Source organism: Anguilla anguilla, chromosome 1 (genome assembly GCF_013347855.1).
Source record: "Anguilla anguilla isolate fAngAng1 chromosome 1, fAngAng1.pri, whole genome shotgun sequence".
Lineage (NCBI taxonomy): Eukaryota > Metazoa > Chordata > Actinopteri > Anguilliformes > Anguillidae > Anguilla > Anguilla anguilla.
The window spans coordinates 17,714,623-17,729,886 of record NC_049201.1 but is presented as its reverse complement, the minus strand read 5'-3'; the positions used below and the strand labels follow the sequence as shown (position 1 = coordinate 17,729,886).

Here is a 15,264-nt window from a genome sequence, read left to right as displayed (position 1 = left end):
TGTTTTATGAGGGTTAGTACAATTTGTAGATGAATGCCATGGCTGGTAGCAACTATTTTCCCTAGGGCTACACTTTCCTCACGTCCATGTTTGATTCCCTGACTTCACAATGTATGGGGCGGATTGAAGCCATGTGAATATACCTCTTTTTTCCCCTAATAGGTGTCTAATTCATTGCAGTTAGATGTAAACTGGGCCTGTCTCTTAGTACTGAAAACTAGGCTCAGTTAATGGTGTTTATTAAGATTCCAGATCCTTCCCCATTTGCTCTGGATTGGGACAGAAATGTCAGGTGTCTTTGTTCTGTTCATGTTAGCTTTTAGCTCCAGTGATGAGGTGGATTATCCCCCGGTGTTCGAGACCCAGATTCCAGACGATCAGTGCGACAGGGATGGCAGTTACAGGAGAGAAAGTAAGCAATGCAATGGCTCAAGGGTGAATCGTCTCCTGTAAAATCAACATGTCCACTACGTACACCATTAACTGGGTCATTGTGGTAAATGCTTGAATGGCTTAAATATATGGGATGAAAATAACTGAATATAACTCAACTAGGCAACAGTTGGGCGCTGAGAGCAAGGGTGATTCAGTAGGTCATTGCTTCAAATAGTGCTTTTAGGGGGTGCAGCAAGAGGGTATAGGTTTGTAAGCATGTTACCTAAATCCAGATCAGATTTGTGCTTTACCCATTACCATGCTGTTTTTAGTCACTTGCACTAGATGGCGACAGATATCCGTATAGGAAACCATAGGCCACTTGAAAATCATAGGTTTTTCAAACTACTGTTCTCAATACTTTTGGATGCAAAGTGTAATCTTATATGAGGCCATACCTTCTGTTCAGTAATTTTTCTATTCTAAATAGAAAGTGACACAAACTGTATTAGCATGTGACAGTATACTTATTTAAATCAAACTGCTATTATTATGTATTTGAATCTGTCTATTGCCAGGTTAGTTATAGTCATTGTTCTACATTCATCATATTAAACAATAAAGTGCATGCACATTAGAATGTATCTGTAAACGTCTGGCATCCACAAAATTATGTATGTATGCAAAGCGGTTACAAACATTTACCAAAAAACAAGTTGTTAATCAAGAGCTGCACAAATCATATATTGTGTGTAATTCGTGGCTTTTACAAATGGCCAACTTCCATGCAGTCTAATGTGTTCACGCTCATACATACGCGTGACTGGTTTTCAGGTGAAACGGACCGTAGTAAAACGGCAGATTCCTCCAAAGTGGCACTCGAGGAGAGTGTGACAGATCAGTCAGAGGGCAGACCGTGCGGAGTCGACAGGGGCAAGAAGAAACAAGACTTTGTGAAGAAAAACATTGAGGTATGCCGGGCACCGCCAGGCACTCTACGCAGAAATATGGCAGCTGATTTAAATCTATAAGTCTAACAGCTATAGTCAATTTATTTTCAACTGTATAAATCATCCTGGGGTTGAAATTAAAAGTACGTCTTCAGTTCAAAAAAGCATGATTGAACAGAACATTGGTACGATTAGCCAGTGGCACCGGCCTGATGTGACTGTATGGAAAATGGCAGCTGGCGAGGGATGCTGGGAGCCAGGTGCTAATGACGGACGCGGAGAAGACGCGGCTGGCGGAGCTCCTCCAGGATCTGGACAGTGGGGACGAGGGGGACCAGGTACATTCTGATTGGTAGAACGCGGGTCGGATTAACATGTCACATTCAGGGTCCTATGGTTGCTGTTATAGGACCTACAGACACCCCACCTAAGAGAGTTCATCTGAGGGTCAAAGAGCTCTCTGCTCTAATCCATACAAACATGATTTATCCAGTGGTGAGAATACTTCACTGATATATTATAGAATGTATTGGTAAAAAGGTAAAAGCACAAGGGTCTGTAATGAATGTATAGGATATATGTAATCTTTATATCTGCGATAGAACACTGAATTCACGCATTAAAATTGCTGTCCAGGACAGCATACGAAATCAGTAGTAAATGGCAAGTATATAGGAAAGGTAATTGCTATAACTCTTTTCCTACTGCCCCTGTGAAAGCACAGTAAGCAACAGGTTATCTGGTCATCTGGTTATCTTGATTCTCTTAATTTTGTGGCCTCATTATCTGGATTTCCTGTTTCTTAAACCCTGTATTACTTCCTTGAGGCATCAGGATCAGCAGTGTGCACTCTGCAGGAACAGGAAGTTGCAGTCATCAAGAAGTGACCTTGTTTTGGTGTAATATATATGGTTTCTTCATTGATGTCAACGTGTGGGTTTGCCTCTGAGGAAATGGCTGAAGTGAAACAGATGGATTCCACAGAATTATCCTCTGTGTTCTGTAGGTTTTATAGTCTTGCGTTCAGTTCATTTGAACTCCACGCGAACGCTCAGATTACACCAGCTGCTGCCGTGGTGATGTATCCAGATATGGTCGCCAGTGATTTTAATGTACAGCCCGCAGTAAAGCGCAATGTCTCTCTCAGGACATTACGCCTAGGAAGCCACACAGCAGCCAAGCCGACGTGCTAATCTAGGTCATGTCTTCACCTCACCAGACTGATCACATCCTTGCAGGGGAGTGAGCCTCAGGGCGGCCATTTTAAAGCTATTATTAAGCAGACGTCAGGCACTATTTACAGTTCACAGGGGTTCCTGCACGTTTCTTGAATATGACAGAAATGCGTGGCATTGTTTGTCATAAATTCTGTGTAAAGAATGTGTCTGGTTAAGGTGAGCAGGTTAAACAGAAAGCACATTATTTACTCCCTCTTTCAATCACAATGACTATGTGATATTTCATTTTCAAACCTTTTTTTTCATGGCATCCATATGTTGAATCCTCTCCAGTGGAGTTTTACTCCTTTTCTCACGCATTCCTTTTTCTTGGCTCGAAAATTAGGTCAGACTTTATGGTTGGGTCAAATAAGTACATAAGCTTGTGAAAGTTAATTAACGAACAGGATACAGAAGATATAAGATGCCAAATATGAAATCTGTTTTCATTGATATATGCTATTACTTGGGCAAATGCATATGCAATCTTGTATTGGATCTACCTGATGGGCATTTATGTGCTTGTAGTCTGCATTTTAAAATACCATACTGTGTGCCCTAGGTATATTTATATACAGCTAATAATGGTTACATGTTTCATACATGTCCGCATGACTGTAGAAGATGCATGATGAGGCAAAAAATTCAATAGAAATTTTCAGATGGATTTGAGAGAAAGTATAGATTATATTTTACTTTTATATTGTGCTTTCCTGTTTGCATGACAATAATAGATGTAGAGTATCTGCTATGCAGAAAAATGACATGTTGATTTTAACAAGTCATTGACTCATACAGAAAAAGTAAACATGCCATACAAATAGCAGAGGAGCTCTTAAAAAGGGGGAGGGACTGGCTGGCCCACTGTCAAGCATTAAACCCCTTCCCTTAGCTGATTAGCTCTTTCCCTAGAATTTATGCTTACCATGAGCACAGGTTGAGCCCCATAGCCTAAAAAATGTTGTTTTGAGTTTGTGCTACCACATGTCAGAAGCTGCTTTGACCAGTCCACAGCTGGAGTAAACAGCTGGCTTCGTCCCATTGCTTTTGGGCTTACATTGGCCACAATTTCTCCGAAGAGGTCCACCTGTCTGTCCACAAGTGGCTTGGAGTGCGCAGAACAGACACTAGCTGATGATTCCAAAATGGTGGACGGGACATTGTATTTGTAGCACTTTGATGTGAACACAGCCGTATAGATGCTCCAAGCCAAATGTGACATCTTCAGAATGAGCATAACACTTGTAATAAAAATCTAAAAGCCTCAATGGAGATCTTTCAGGTCGTCTACCCTTGATGTAAATGCCTCCTATTTTTGGGCAGGGCATTGTGGGCCGTAGGTAGTGCCTGTGTTCATGGTGGTGCCTGTTCAGATACTGCACTTATCCTTGGTACAGTAAAGCGGAACACAGCCGGTCTTGCTTTGGCTGGAACATGGCCGCAAGATGTGCTGTGGGTCGACACACACTTGTTTGTAACATTGCCCAGGGTGGGAGCGTTTTTATTTGGCACATAATTCTCTGCTTCCTCACTCAGTAGTGATCCCCCTGACTGATGAGGCTCCTTCTAAATATTTTTGGGTTATAGCTGCACAGAAAACATCTACATTATGATTTGACAGTTTAAAGTGTGATGGAAAAGCAACATGGGGGATAAAAAGGTGCAAAGAAACTAAATGGTCTCTTCCTCAGGAAAGGGGAAACTCCAGTATTTCCGTTCACTTGTTTTATGAGTACCTGTAACGGGGTTGCGGGTGTTTGTCAGATATTGCATTTTTGGAATTTTGTGTTCCCCTGGATGGAGCTCTTTGGTATTCCTTAAGTAGATTTATGAGATCTACTCCTGTTTCCTGAAGGCTGGATTTACTTAAAGCCCCAACATGTAAGAGTAATGCCCTTGGTGATTTTACACATCTGGCAAGAGCCAGGAATCAGTAGTCCTGTTTTCCTCAGTCAAAGCCATTGGGAGCTCTGTTTTGGACCCTCTCTTGCTATGCATCGAGTGAAATAAACTATGGACATTTGTCCCTGGCACCTGGCACCTTTATAGATTTCTGACGTCTCTAGTTGCTTTCCTAGGTAGTACACAGTGTTTCCGTAGCATAATTCAAGGTTACATTGCTTCATAGTCTGGAGTGTTGAGGGAATGGAATGTTTTTTCACTTGTTAAGTTGACTTTCAATCTCACACATTTCACTTACTGTTACACTACACCAAGTTACTGATGTGTACTGTAAAAGCTGTAATTGCTTTTTCACATCCTGTCATGAGAAAAACGTGTTCCCTCCAGGAGTTCTGCGCTGTTATGTATGTTTGTTATTGAACAAAGTTTCAGGCGAAAATCATTAAAATTGACTTCAAAGGAGTTATGTTTTGTGATTTAGCCTGCAGTTGCACTCAAGACAGGTGAGGTCATTTTGAGATGAAAATGATTTCAAACAAAGTGGTTTCTTTTGTTCATGCAGTGAAGTGTGCATGGAGGGTGGATATGGGAGAAGGGATACTTGGTCATTACCTGTAGTGCAAGAGAAAGATATTCAGTATAGAAATCTGGATACTTTTGTGGTCATTATGTTTTTTCTTTTGTAAAGAAATGTGAATAAGTGGCCCTTTGTACAAAGTGAATGTAGTTTTAAATGTGAACTTCTTCCAACCTTCTTCCAACTTTTTCTTTCTTTCTTTCTTTTTTTGTAAATGGAATAATTTTGGCGGCCGTGTGACATAGCCTGTGGGGCGGCCCACCTCTCAACCCATATGCGCATCCTCCTGTATGGCTGCGGGTTCGATTCCCTGCCAAAAATACAAAAATGGAATAAAGGTTCAATGTACTTCAGTAATCTTGAAGGTTTTGATAGTTACAGCAAGGATGCTGTTTCAGTGAGCAGTTGTCTAGTTGATCTAGCAGGGCCATTAAAATACGTGGCAAAGGGTTTGATAAAACTATTGCTTAATGGAGCCGTGCTGCGTTCAGATGTCATCCTGTGTCCATTACCATGTGGCAAACGAGTGGCTCGTTAGCTAGCCTTTCATGAAATGCGCCACTCAGTTGATCTATAGAGATGTTTATTTGACCTCGTTTCCCCAATGACACTTACTCCTAATGGCCTAATGTTGCAGTCGCAGCTGAAACTCATTTGTGGGGCAGATGTGATGAACTCTGCTCTGTTAACGCGAGGATATGGTGCTTACCTTTCTCATAAGCTAGTATTTGGCTTCACTGTGGCTACGCTGCTTCTCTCGAAGGTGTTCCTGAAGTTTTTAAGTCTGCGAGTGAAATTCATTTTTAATTTTGTATCCTTCTTTGAGAGAAATTCTGCAGTAATTGTGCTGCGGAGGACTTAGAGCGTGGAGCGCACATGGTCAGCGCTTTTATAGGGTTAGGTAAGACTTCCTGTTATTGTCAGGTCTGCTGTTATGAATGGCTGCTGGACAGCGAGCTCCTCTTTGATGTCTTTTGGACCGACTTAGGCGATATGACAGTGAGTCTGCACGAGTGTCCATCCAAGCAAAGAAGCTAGAAGCATTCTGCACGACCCATAATCAACTACAGACTGCGCTTCAACACTTTCAGCAGACTTATTGTGACTACGTTTCTGTCATTCTTGGAATATACGTGGATATAGAATATGCGTATGGAATGTATACTTTTTTTTATAACTCGGGTACAAATAAATAGTTCTTAACTAACCAATAAAACAAAAAAAAATCCTCATTGAGGCCTCACAGAAATAGCAGTTTGTCAATGTATTCAGTTCATAACCACACATTTGTGGGTATGAGAAAAGGGAGAATGTCCATCATCTCAGCTGAGAGGGTTATTCTCTGTGCCGTAATGTCCCCTTCAGTGGACATTTTTTATGAGCCATCTTGGAGAAATAATGGTAACATTGCCAACCCCCCCCCCCCCCCCCCCCCCCTTTCATTCACGGCACCAATAATCACAAAGTGCATTGGATATATCAACGGTTACAACATGTCTGATCGTCTGACACTGATAGATGAGTAGCTAGATTTATTACTGGTAGCTTCTGAAAAGTCGTGGCTCTGAAAGAAGGCTCCTGGTTCTTGTTCCCTAACGTCTGTATGCAATTCCATCATGATTAGATTATTTTAATCATGGATAGATCACTGTGCTAGAAATACGGTAATTAGCCTTTAACTGGAGAATACATTTTAAGTAATGGTATTTGCAAGGTTACAGTGGCAATGGTTTACTTTCATTCTAAAAAATTATAGGCCTATATATATGTGTGTGTATGTGTGTGTGTTTGTGTGTGTGTGTGCGCGCGTGTGTGTGCGTGACTGAGCTCAACAATCAAGGCTCAGACAGCTGGGTACCTGACTATTACAGTGGCTAGCTAGCAGCACAACTAAAAGACATACAGAGCTGGGACTGCTATGGAAAGTGCCTTTCCATTCCCATGAGGAACACTGTTTATGGCTACATTCTTGCTTTTCTAGGGAATGGCTGCATTGATCATTTAGATCCCGAGATCTCTGTGTCTCTAGTTCTCATCTCTTCGATCTTATTGTTATCTTATCTCATCTCATTGTCGCGCGAGCAGCGATCTCTGAACAGATGGATGTGGTATAAGAAAAGCTAGACAGAAGCACAGGCTGAAAGGGCTCATTGAGTTTGTGAAAGGGGGCTCAATGCGTGCCAAGGACAGATTTAACCTTCCGCTATTGAGAAACCGTGGGCTGTGTGCTGCAGCATTGAGCTGTTTATGTCTCGCCCAATAAAGCAGGATATACTGCTGTTCTGACGCAGTATAGACAAGGAAGCATAAATCTGCATGCTGGTGACTGCTTATCCGAGTGACCCAGAGTTCAGCAAGGTATTGCCCTGGAGAGATGCTATTTTTGCCTTTCTGTTTTGGAAAGGAATTATCAGTGAAGGCTTCACAACATGTTACTTTCTTAGTAGAATGCCGTTTGAAAGCATTATTTTGAATGATTTGGAAGAGTATGTCCTCAGCAACTGACTTATTTTTAACAATAATTTTTAACAATGACAATTATTTTTGTTATAGAATAATTCCTTTTACACGTGTGATAGAGCCAGCTGTCGAGCACATTAATTAGTACAATTAGGATGATATTATTAATGTACTTCAGAGAGATTGTTTTTGTGCTGCCTAATATGGCCTTATGCATCATTTTACCTGCTTTCCTGAATGAATATTTGAGTAAAATGTTCCTGGTAAAATGCCAGCTGGCTATATGCTCGTTATTTTGCATTTTCATGGAAAGTAGCTAGTTTAAAATATTTTTCTTATCCTGAATATTTCATCAGGGTCATTTGTCATCCATAATGGCTGAGTTTTAGTAACATGCCAAGTTATTTCGGATATATAGTGAAACTTAGTTATTTGGATTTATCATTTGAAATCATTGTCAAATGGTTGGTTTCATTCATATAAAATCATATTCAAATCTCCTTTTATATTGGTTTTTAATTTGACTCTACCCCCATCTGCTGGTTAAAGAACAGGGTAGCGATTCAAACAGAGTTGAAGGTAATTCCTGTTATTAATTTTTGCATTTCAGAAACTCATTTACGCCTGCAATGCATAGTGACGCTGATTGAGATCTAGTGTCAATATGTGTTTTTTCAATTTTTTGCCTTGTACTAGTCCATTTTTATCTATTTTTTCACCCTGAGACTGAGTGCCTTGACCTTTTTCCTTTCCTATTGATTGTTTATCCACATATCAGAGGCGTTTTTTTCTCCAAGTATTTTTGTCTAGTCCTTTTTTAGTCTACCTGTTTTACCAACGAACATCTGTCAACTGTCCAAGCTGTGCTTCTCTTTTTGTTGTTGTTTGATTATGTAGTAATCCGACCCATATAATAATTATCTGGATTTCATGTCCATATAATTTCTGGTGTAGCTTGAAATTAAAAGAAGCTTCAGAACAAAGCCAACATGCCTTCCAGCCCAGTAGAACTGGAATTGAAAGGGTGATAATGGACATACTTGAATGAACAGGCTGATAAAAAGAAAAAGCAAGTTACATGCACATCCTACTCGCTACTCGTTACATGCTTGGTTTTATGTGCTTTCTCTGCTATATTCATTCATTCAGAAAGAGCGATATTTCTTTCAATAACGCGTGACTGACGCCAGGGCTTTCAGAGGTGTGTGGCGGAGAGAGGGTGATTCAGGGCTCTGTTTTTCGGTTTAGAACTGGCACTCGTGCACTGCTGAGGTCACCGGCAACAAAAAAAAAAAAGAAGCCTGGAGCTTCAAGCAGCCACTGCAGTCCCAGTAAGAGCTGCTGATCTTTACGGTCCGGCAGGCTGACAAAGCTCACCTCACCGTTGGGCTCAGACGGAGTGATGTCACCGGCCACCGGCTGCTTTATAAGACACTGTGTTAGGCTGATGAGATATTTATTTGTCTTGAAGGGGGGAGAGAGGCATCTCTGTTGGGACTGTTTCATTGCGAGATGTTTTGACATATTGGAGAAGCCTTGGCTAGACCTGCACGGCACTGTCCCCTTTCCAAGAACAAAAACCGGGTGAAAGAAAAAAAGATGGCCTTGGAATACCTCACAAAGTGAGCGTGTATTGTGTAACAGTAGTTTTATCCCATTATTGATCAAATAATACCCCAGAGTTGAATTTTACAAACTAGGCCATGGCTAATTTAAAAGTAATATTTTAAAAGTACTGAAATGATACACTTCAGTCCTGTGAACCTTTCAGAGCTTTGGCAACGCTCTCGTACAAATCTCTTGCCCTCTCCAAATTTTCATGAATCCTAACAGGTGTTAAGCCCTTTATGGAAAGAAAGGAAAATTCATTCTTGACTTGTGTACATAATTACTCACAAATGTGTTGGAAATTGTATTGGGTCAAGATTTTTAAATGGTGTGTTTTAAGGTCATTGGCAAGTTACTCAAAATGGAATACATATTTAAAAGCACACGCAAAAATTCAGTAGTGGTTATTTTCTTTGTATACTGCTAGAAGAAAGCAGCATGATAAGGTGGAGACGGTAGTATTGTGATATACTAGCCTTTCCATTGTTTCTTTTTAGGCAGACCCCAATCTGTTGGCTGTGCTGACATCTACAGGCGAGGGCTACACCCCTGAGCCTGCTGAACTGGACCAGCTCCGTCATATTGACTCCAGACTGCAGCTTCTCCTTCCTGTGGAGGACTTCCTGTCCCTGCGCAGCAAATACCCCGGCCACAGCTTGCCTGAGGTGTGTACTGTGCCTTTCTGCAGTCCAGGTACTGGCAGTGCTAGGTTCACAAAGGTCCCATTAAATCCAGAACACTACCACAACAAGTCAAGGTCATTATGCCTCATTCCAGTGGACAAAACAGTAGGCCGTCCCCATTAAGTAGTCATAAATAGTCTTCCTGGTTTCCGCCTAGAACCTCTCAATGACTTCACGTTTTTGTTTGCCATAAAGGGCCTGCTCTGTTGGTGTTTTGGTGTTCCTGTCTCTTCATTGTAACTAAAGGGTTGAGTCACAATTTCCAAACAGGCCTTCTCCCATGCTGTCCAATCACACAGTAGCTATCACCACATGAGCCGCTCGTAAAACGTGCCCAGACGCTTGAATTGCACACTTTCACTTTACTGCTTCAAGCATTAGGGGTGCTTTGCCATAATCACCTCCCATTTAGCAATTAGCTGTTTATTAAATAGCGTTCTATTTGTTCTTGGACATTTTGAAATTCCTTCTATTTTTAGGTCTAGTGACATCGACTTTCCTGGGTTTACATCTATACTTCTACCAAATGTCCCCTGTAATTATCTACCAAGAGCATCTGCAAACATTTGCACGCAGACAAGTATTGTTATATGACTTTTTTGGCTCTTTCATCTGCAGTTTTTGTTTTTCTGGATACAGAATGAGCAAAGGTACTCATGGGCCTGTCATCACTGCACTGGCCTCCATCACCATCAGTTTGGGAGAGCTCAAACAAGCATTACATTACAGTACATTACATTACATTACATTGTAGGTGCTCTTATCCAGAGTGACTTATGTAAGAACATAAGATTTAGGCCATGAGCAGAACTAATGGTAAGTTATGAGTGTGACAGCCAATAGCAAGCACATTTTCCTCCAAATTGTCTTCTGCCATCCACTGCCCCGTTAAACTTTGCACTGCGCGGTCATAGTATCAGAGGAGTTTGACTTGTGGTCAACTCACCGGCGGTATCCCAACCAATGCTTCTGCAGGACGAGCTATCCAGCTGTGCCGTAATTACTATCTCAGGTTCATTTGAGGATTTCAGCTCCTTTTTAAAAGTAACCGAGTGTCCCAGGAATTTTACGCCACAGTAGTAAAAAGTTAAAAAAACAATACTTGAAATCTCCCAGTTCTCCTAAAAACTGATATTCACCCCATCGTTTTCCAGGATTACAGCTTGATCGCCTTTTAAGGGGTCAGGTAATGATTTTTCAATTCCCAGCCAAACTTTCCATTATGCAAGTGTGTGACAACATGTTTGTGAGCGATGCTTACAAAATAAAGACTGACTGATTCATTGATTTGTTGACCTGAATGGAATAACGAATGGGCAATTCACCTGTTTGAAATATTGCAACTTGGGGTGCAATCCAGTCTCCCTTTATATGTTAGTCTATTAATACTAGACTTGGCTGGTGCTGTACTGCGTGTTTACCATTTGCTGGTGGGGTTGTGTCTTCTCTGTGACCTGAGAAAATGGAACAAATTTCTACTTCTTCCTTCTGTGGTCTGCGATCTGAAATGGTAGCTTAGTGGACTAAACCTTCCTCAGTTTTCCTCCTCAGTCTTGCTTCTCTCTGTTCTATTGTTGGTGCTAGTTATTCTGATTGTTCTGCTACTTGGTTTTTGTTATATATATATATATATATATATATATATATGTATATATACACATATATAAGTTCAAACATTGTTAAAACTTGATTTATTCACCATTCGCCTTGATTACTGCCTTCACTCTAACTGGTGGTATTGATTCCACCAGTTTTTACAACAGTTCATCTTCCATTTCATCCCAGCACTTTCTCAACACTTCTCATAGAAGATCTGTTGATGTTACTTGATGTTTGGCCCTTTCCCTCTTCAATGGCTCCCACAGATGTTTTATTGGTTGCAGATCCAGTGACTGTGGAGGGAATGCCATCCTAATAAGTTCCTTTTGTTGTCAACAATGTATTCTTGAATAGGAAGTATAATTGGAGTATCATAATTGCATTATTCCTTGATAAATGCAACAATCAGTTCTTGGTAGTGTCCTCAGGTCCTGACTGTATGTCGGTATACTGGATTAATGTCTGTAGAATCTGCATCCGTTATCTAATAATGGATTCATAATCCATCCTCTAACATGATTCTGAGGTACTCTAAACCTGAACATGATAATGGTTGTCATTATTTTTCAAGGGCTAGTACAATTATGGTACTCTGTTTATACTTCTTATTCAAGAATCTATTATTTTTTGAATAATTTACATAAATCCAGTCGATAATGGATTCATAATCCATCCTCTAACATGATTCTGTGATACTCTAAACCTGAACATGATTTGATAATCTGTGCACACTTTGTTACTCAAACTTACCTCTTCATAATTTAGGTTTATCACCCAGTAAGGCAGTTGAATATTTACCGAGTTGTTCCTGGAAAGCTGGCAGTTGCTGTCTAGATAACTTGGGAGGAAACTGAAGAGGAAACTGTACTGGGCCCTTTGCTACTTTTGGTGAGGTCAGATCATTTACAAGATCTGTTTTCATTCCTGTGCTGGTGGTGCTCAGGACTGAACCTGGCACTGCTTCGCTCAGCTCTGTTTAGGTTATTTTATCCTGTAAAGGTCTAAGTAAAAGCATATATTTACTGTGAGACATCTTTCATTCGACGTAATGTTCTTTTATTCACGTTAGCATTACACATATTAGATATAACATTCAGCCAGTATGGCAGGTTCTGGGGACCTGCTGTTGGCTAACTGGTGTCACAGGAGAAACACACTTCTGAGGCCGTGCTCATTGGTTGATCTGGGGCAGAAAGTGCATCTGTCCTGCCGGGAGGACACAGTGCATATGAACCTGCCGACCTAGAGGCTCAGGTGGAGGAGCGAAGTGGAACACTCAGCTGGGGCGATTTGTTCAGCCTCACGCCATTGTCTGCTCCTTCTGGGAAAGATCTTCACTTACACCCACTGCTCTGGTGTTAGAATGTGTACCCTATCACATTCAATCCAGATTTTTCCATGTCTGTCAACCGGCTGCATCTCATATATTATGTCATTAAGTAACATATTATATACCTTCCCTTGTAGGTGTAAGGCTGTGTGCAGTCACATTAGTTCAGGAAAAAAAGAAAATCAATGAGGAACTGAACCTGTGCAGTGAAGCAGTGTATCAGGATTATCAAAATAGAAACGGAAACTGCACCATGCCAGTACTGTATGTCAGAATACATTGGAACAAGGTGTCAGAGATGCAGCATTATAAGACAATTAAAGGAGAACAAGGACATCTTGTACATCGCTGCATGCTTCATCGATTACTTTTACAATGCTATATGTGCTTTGTTTTGTAACAGATTGTTCTTTAGCCATCTGGTCATTTATCTGCTCATTGAAACCCTCTGTGGAGCCTGTGTGCAGCTACAAACGAAAGTTCTCCTTTATCTTTCAATTCTTCTTTCCAAGACGTGACTGAGGGGAACATTCGGGTAGACGGCCTGTGAACTCTGTGCAAGCCTGGCTATTCTCCGTCAGATTGGATATGAGATGTGTTTGCCATGGCGCTTGTGTTTACCCTGCACCTCAGATTTTCGCCGGTTCGTTATGGCTTGTGGCATCTGAATTGCCTTAATGCACACGCTGCAATCACGAAAGGGCTTAAAGAGCGACGGCACGCTAAAGCCCGCCGCTACGTGCGTCTCCCTGCCAGGACTGATTTCCAGCCCATGAGAAACACCAGTGTCTTGCCAAGGCGTTTTCCTCTCAGTTCTTTTTATTGTGGCGACCCATTTTGGAAGCCTACATCTTTACTTGATTTGTGCAGTGAAACAAATTAGGCGAACATTATTCTGTAACATTTCCACAGAATATTATTTCATATTCACAAAAATTTTGATGGGATGTTGTTAAAATTTAAAGTTTTACATTTAGATTTTTGGCAAGATATAATAATAATGATAATAATAATAATAATAATAATAATAATAATAAATGAATCCTTTATGATTTTTGTGCAAAAACAGTTTTATTTATTAAAATATAACTTTAAAGTATACCATTATTTTAGTAGCCTCTGAAATTTAAGAAATTTTCATTTTTTTTCCAAACATTTTTTCACACTTTTTCTTGAAAATAAATGGTTGCATGTTGAGGGAGCTTTTTCAAAGTGCAACCGGACCTATAGGACGATAATCACCTGCCATTGTTTCTCCATACATGGGCATCATTGTGAAACTAAACATCTGTGATAAAACAGCTGAAGCTTCTTTTTTGGAATAGACCAGGACTAGATTTCATCGACCTTATAAATAACATATCTCCACTCCTTAAAATTTCAAAAGCACCAGGAAATCCTCCAAAATCCAATTTATTTGCCAGCAGACATTTTGTAGACATTCCAGTCAGTTAATGTATCCAACTTTGTTCAAAGACTACGCCTGTATAAGTACCTAAAATTGGTAAAATATGATTGGCTCAGTCATTTAGCTGTGTAATATGTACTTTACAATTCAGCTTAAGAAAATCAAAATCAAGAACTGATCAGGTGCACGTGTGCGCGTGAGAGGGCGAACTTAAAGCTTGCAGACTGCTGTTTGTTTTGGGGGGCAAATGAGCAAAAAAAAGAACTACTGTTTATTTAGGGAGTTAGGAAAATACCTCTGCCTTTGGAAGGAGGGAGGTAAAGCTTTAATGCCAGTATAAACAGTTTTCAAAGGTAGTCAAATTTTTTCACTTTGTGTATCTGGCTGCATATTGCTCTCAGGAGAGCTGTAAATTTTGAAATGTGTGATCATTTTGGCGGAGCTGTTGGTCAAAAAAATATGTGCCCCGGTGCTGCCGAGCATTAGCTCCTTGGCACTGGGGCATCCAAATGAACTTCTGCCCACATTTAAATGGCTCTTTCGTGAATGGGCAAAGGGCTATTTTCAATTAATGGAAATGATGTATGACTGGAAAAGTTGAGCAAAAACAATGGTGAACTACGGCCACAGCTGGTATAAAATACTGGAACCATTTAATGCAAGTGACCTGAATTATGGGGGCAGTTCAGTTTCTGGATTTTTAAATCATAGTTTTGGTTTTTGTATGTTTTCAATTGGCCCAGTTTTTGTGTGTGATGAAGGATATTGTGTGTGATGAAGTTTCTGATGACCTGCTGGCTGCACAATGGCTGGTGTGGGGGCATCAGCGGATTGATGGTTTAAAATGGCAAGAAAACACCCGTGAGGTTTCAACAACGCAGCTTGTACAGTGGCTAAAACATACACTAAAACTAAAATAATATAAAATAAACTCCTGAAAGTAAACCAGCCCTTTAAATCTTTTTCGGTTTCTTTTGTCTCACACAGGAATTTCATTTGTGGTCACTGCGTTGATGAGGAGGATATTTTACAGAAATGTTTGATGGATGAACTGTGTGCTTTGCGCACCTTGGCGACCATAAAAACAGAATGCTTTTTGCTCATGTGGAACAGGAATGGCCCAAAGAAAATAGCCTTATCCTGAAATTGATCCAG

General features: G+C 40.6%; 1 protein-coding gene across 5 annotated transcripts in view; it reads left to right on the top strand.

The window, feature by feature from the left end:
* Positions 1-15,264, top strand: part of fsip1 (fibrous sheath interacting protein 1) — a 62,241-nt gene that overhangs the window by 1,854 nt on the left and 45,123 nt on the right. For 4 of the 5 annotated variants that reach the window (XM_035406408.1, XM_035406418.1, XM_035406443.1 and 1 more), the window contains exons 6-9: positions 317-412; positions 1,210-1,346; positions 1,562-1,663; positions 9,587-9,754. In XM_035406408.1, coding sequence (XP_035262299.1) covers positions 317-412; positions 1,210-1,346; positions 1,562-1,663; positions 9,587-9,754 — 503 coding nt within the window. The remainder of the gene's footprint in view (positions 1-316; positions 413-1,209; positions 1,347-1,561; positions 1,664-9,586; positions 9,755-15,264) is intronic. The other variant, XM_035406434.1, reaches the window with a different exon arrangement.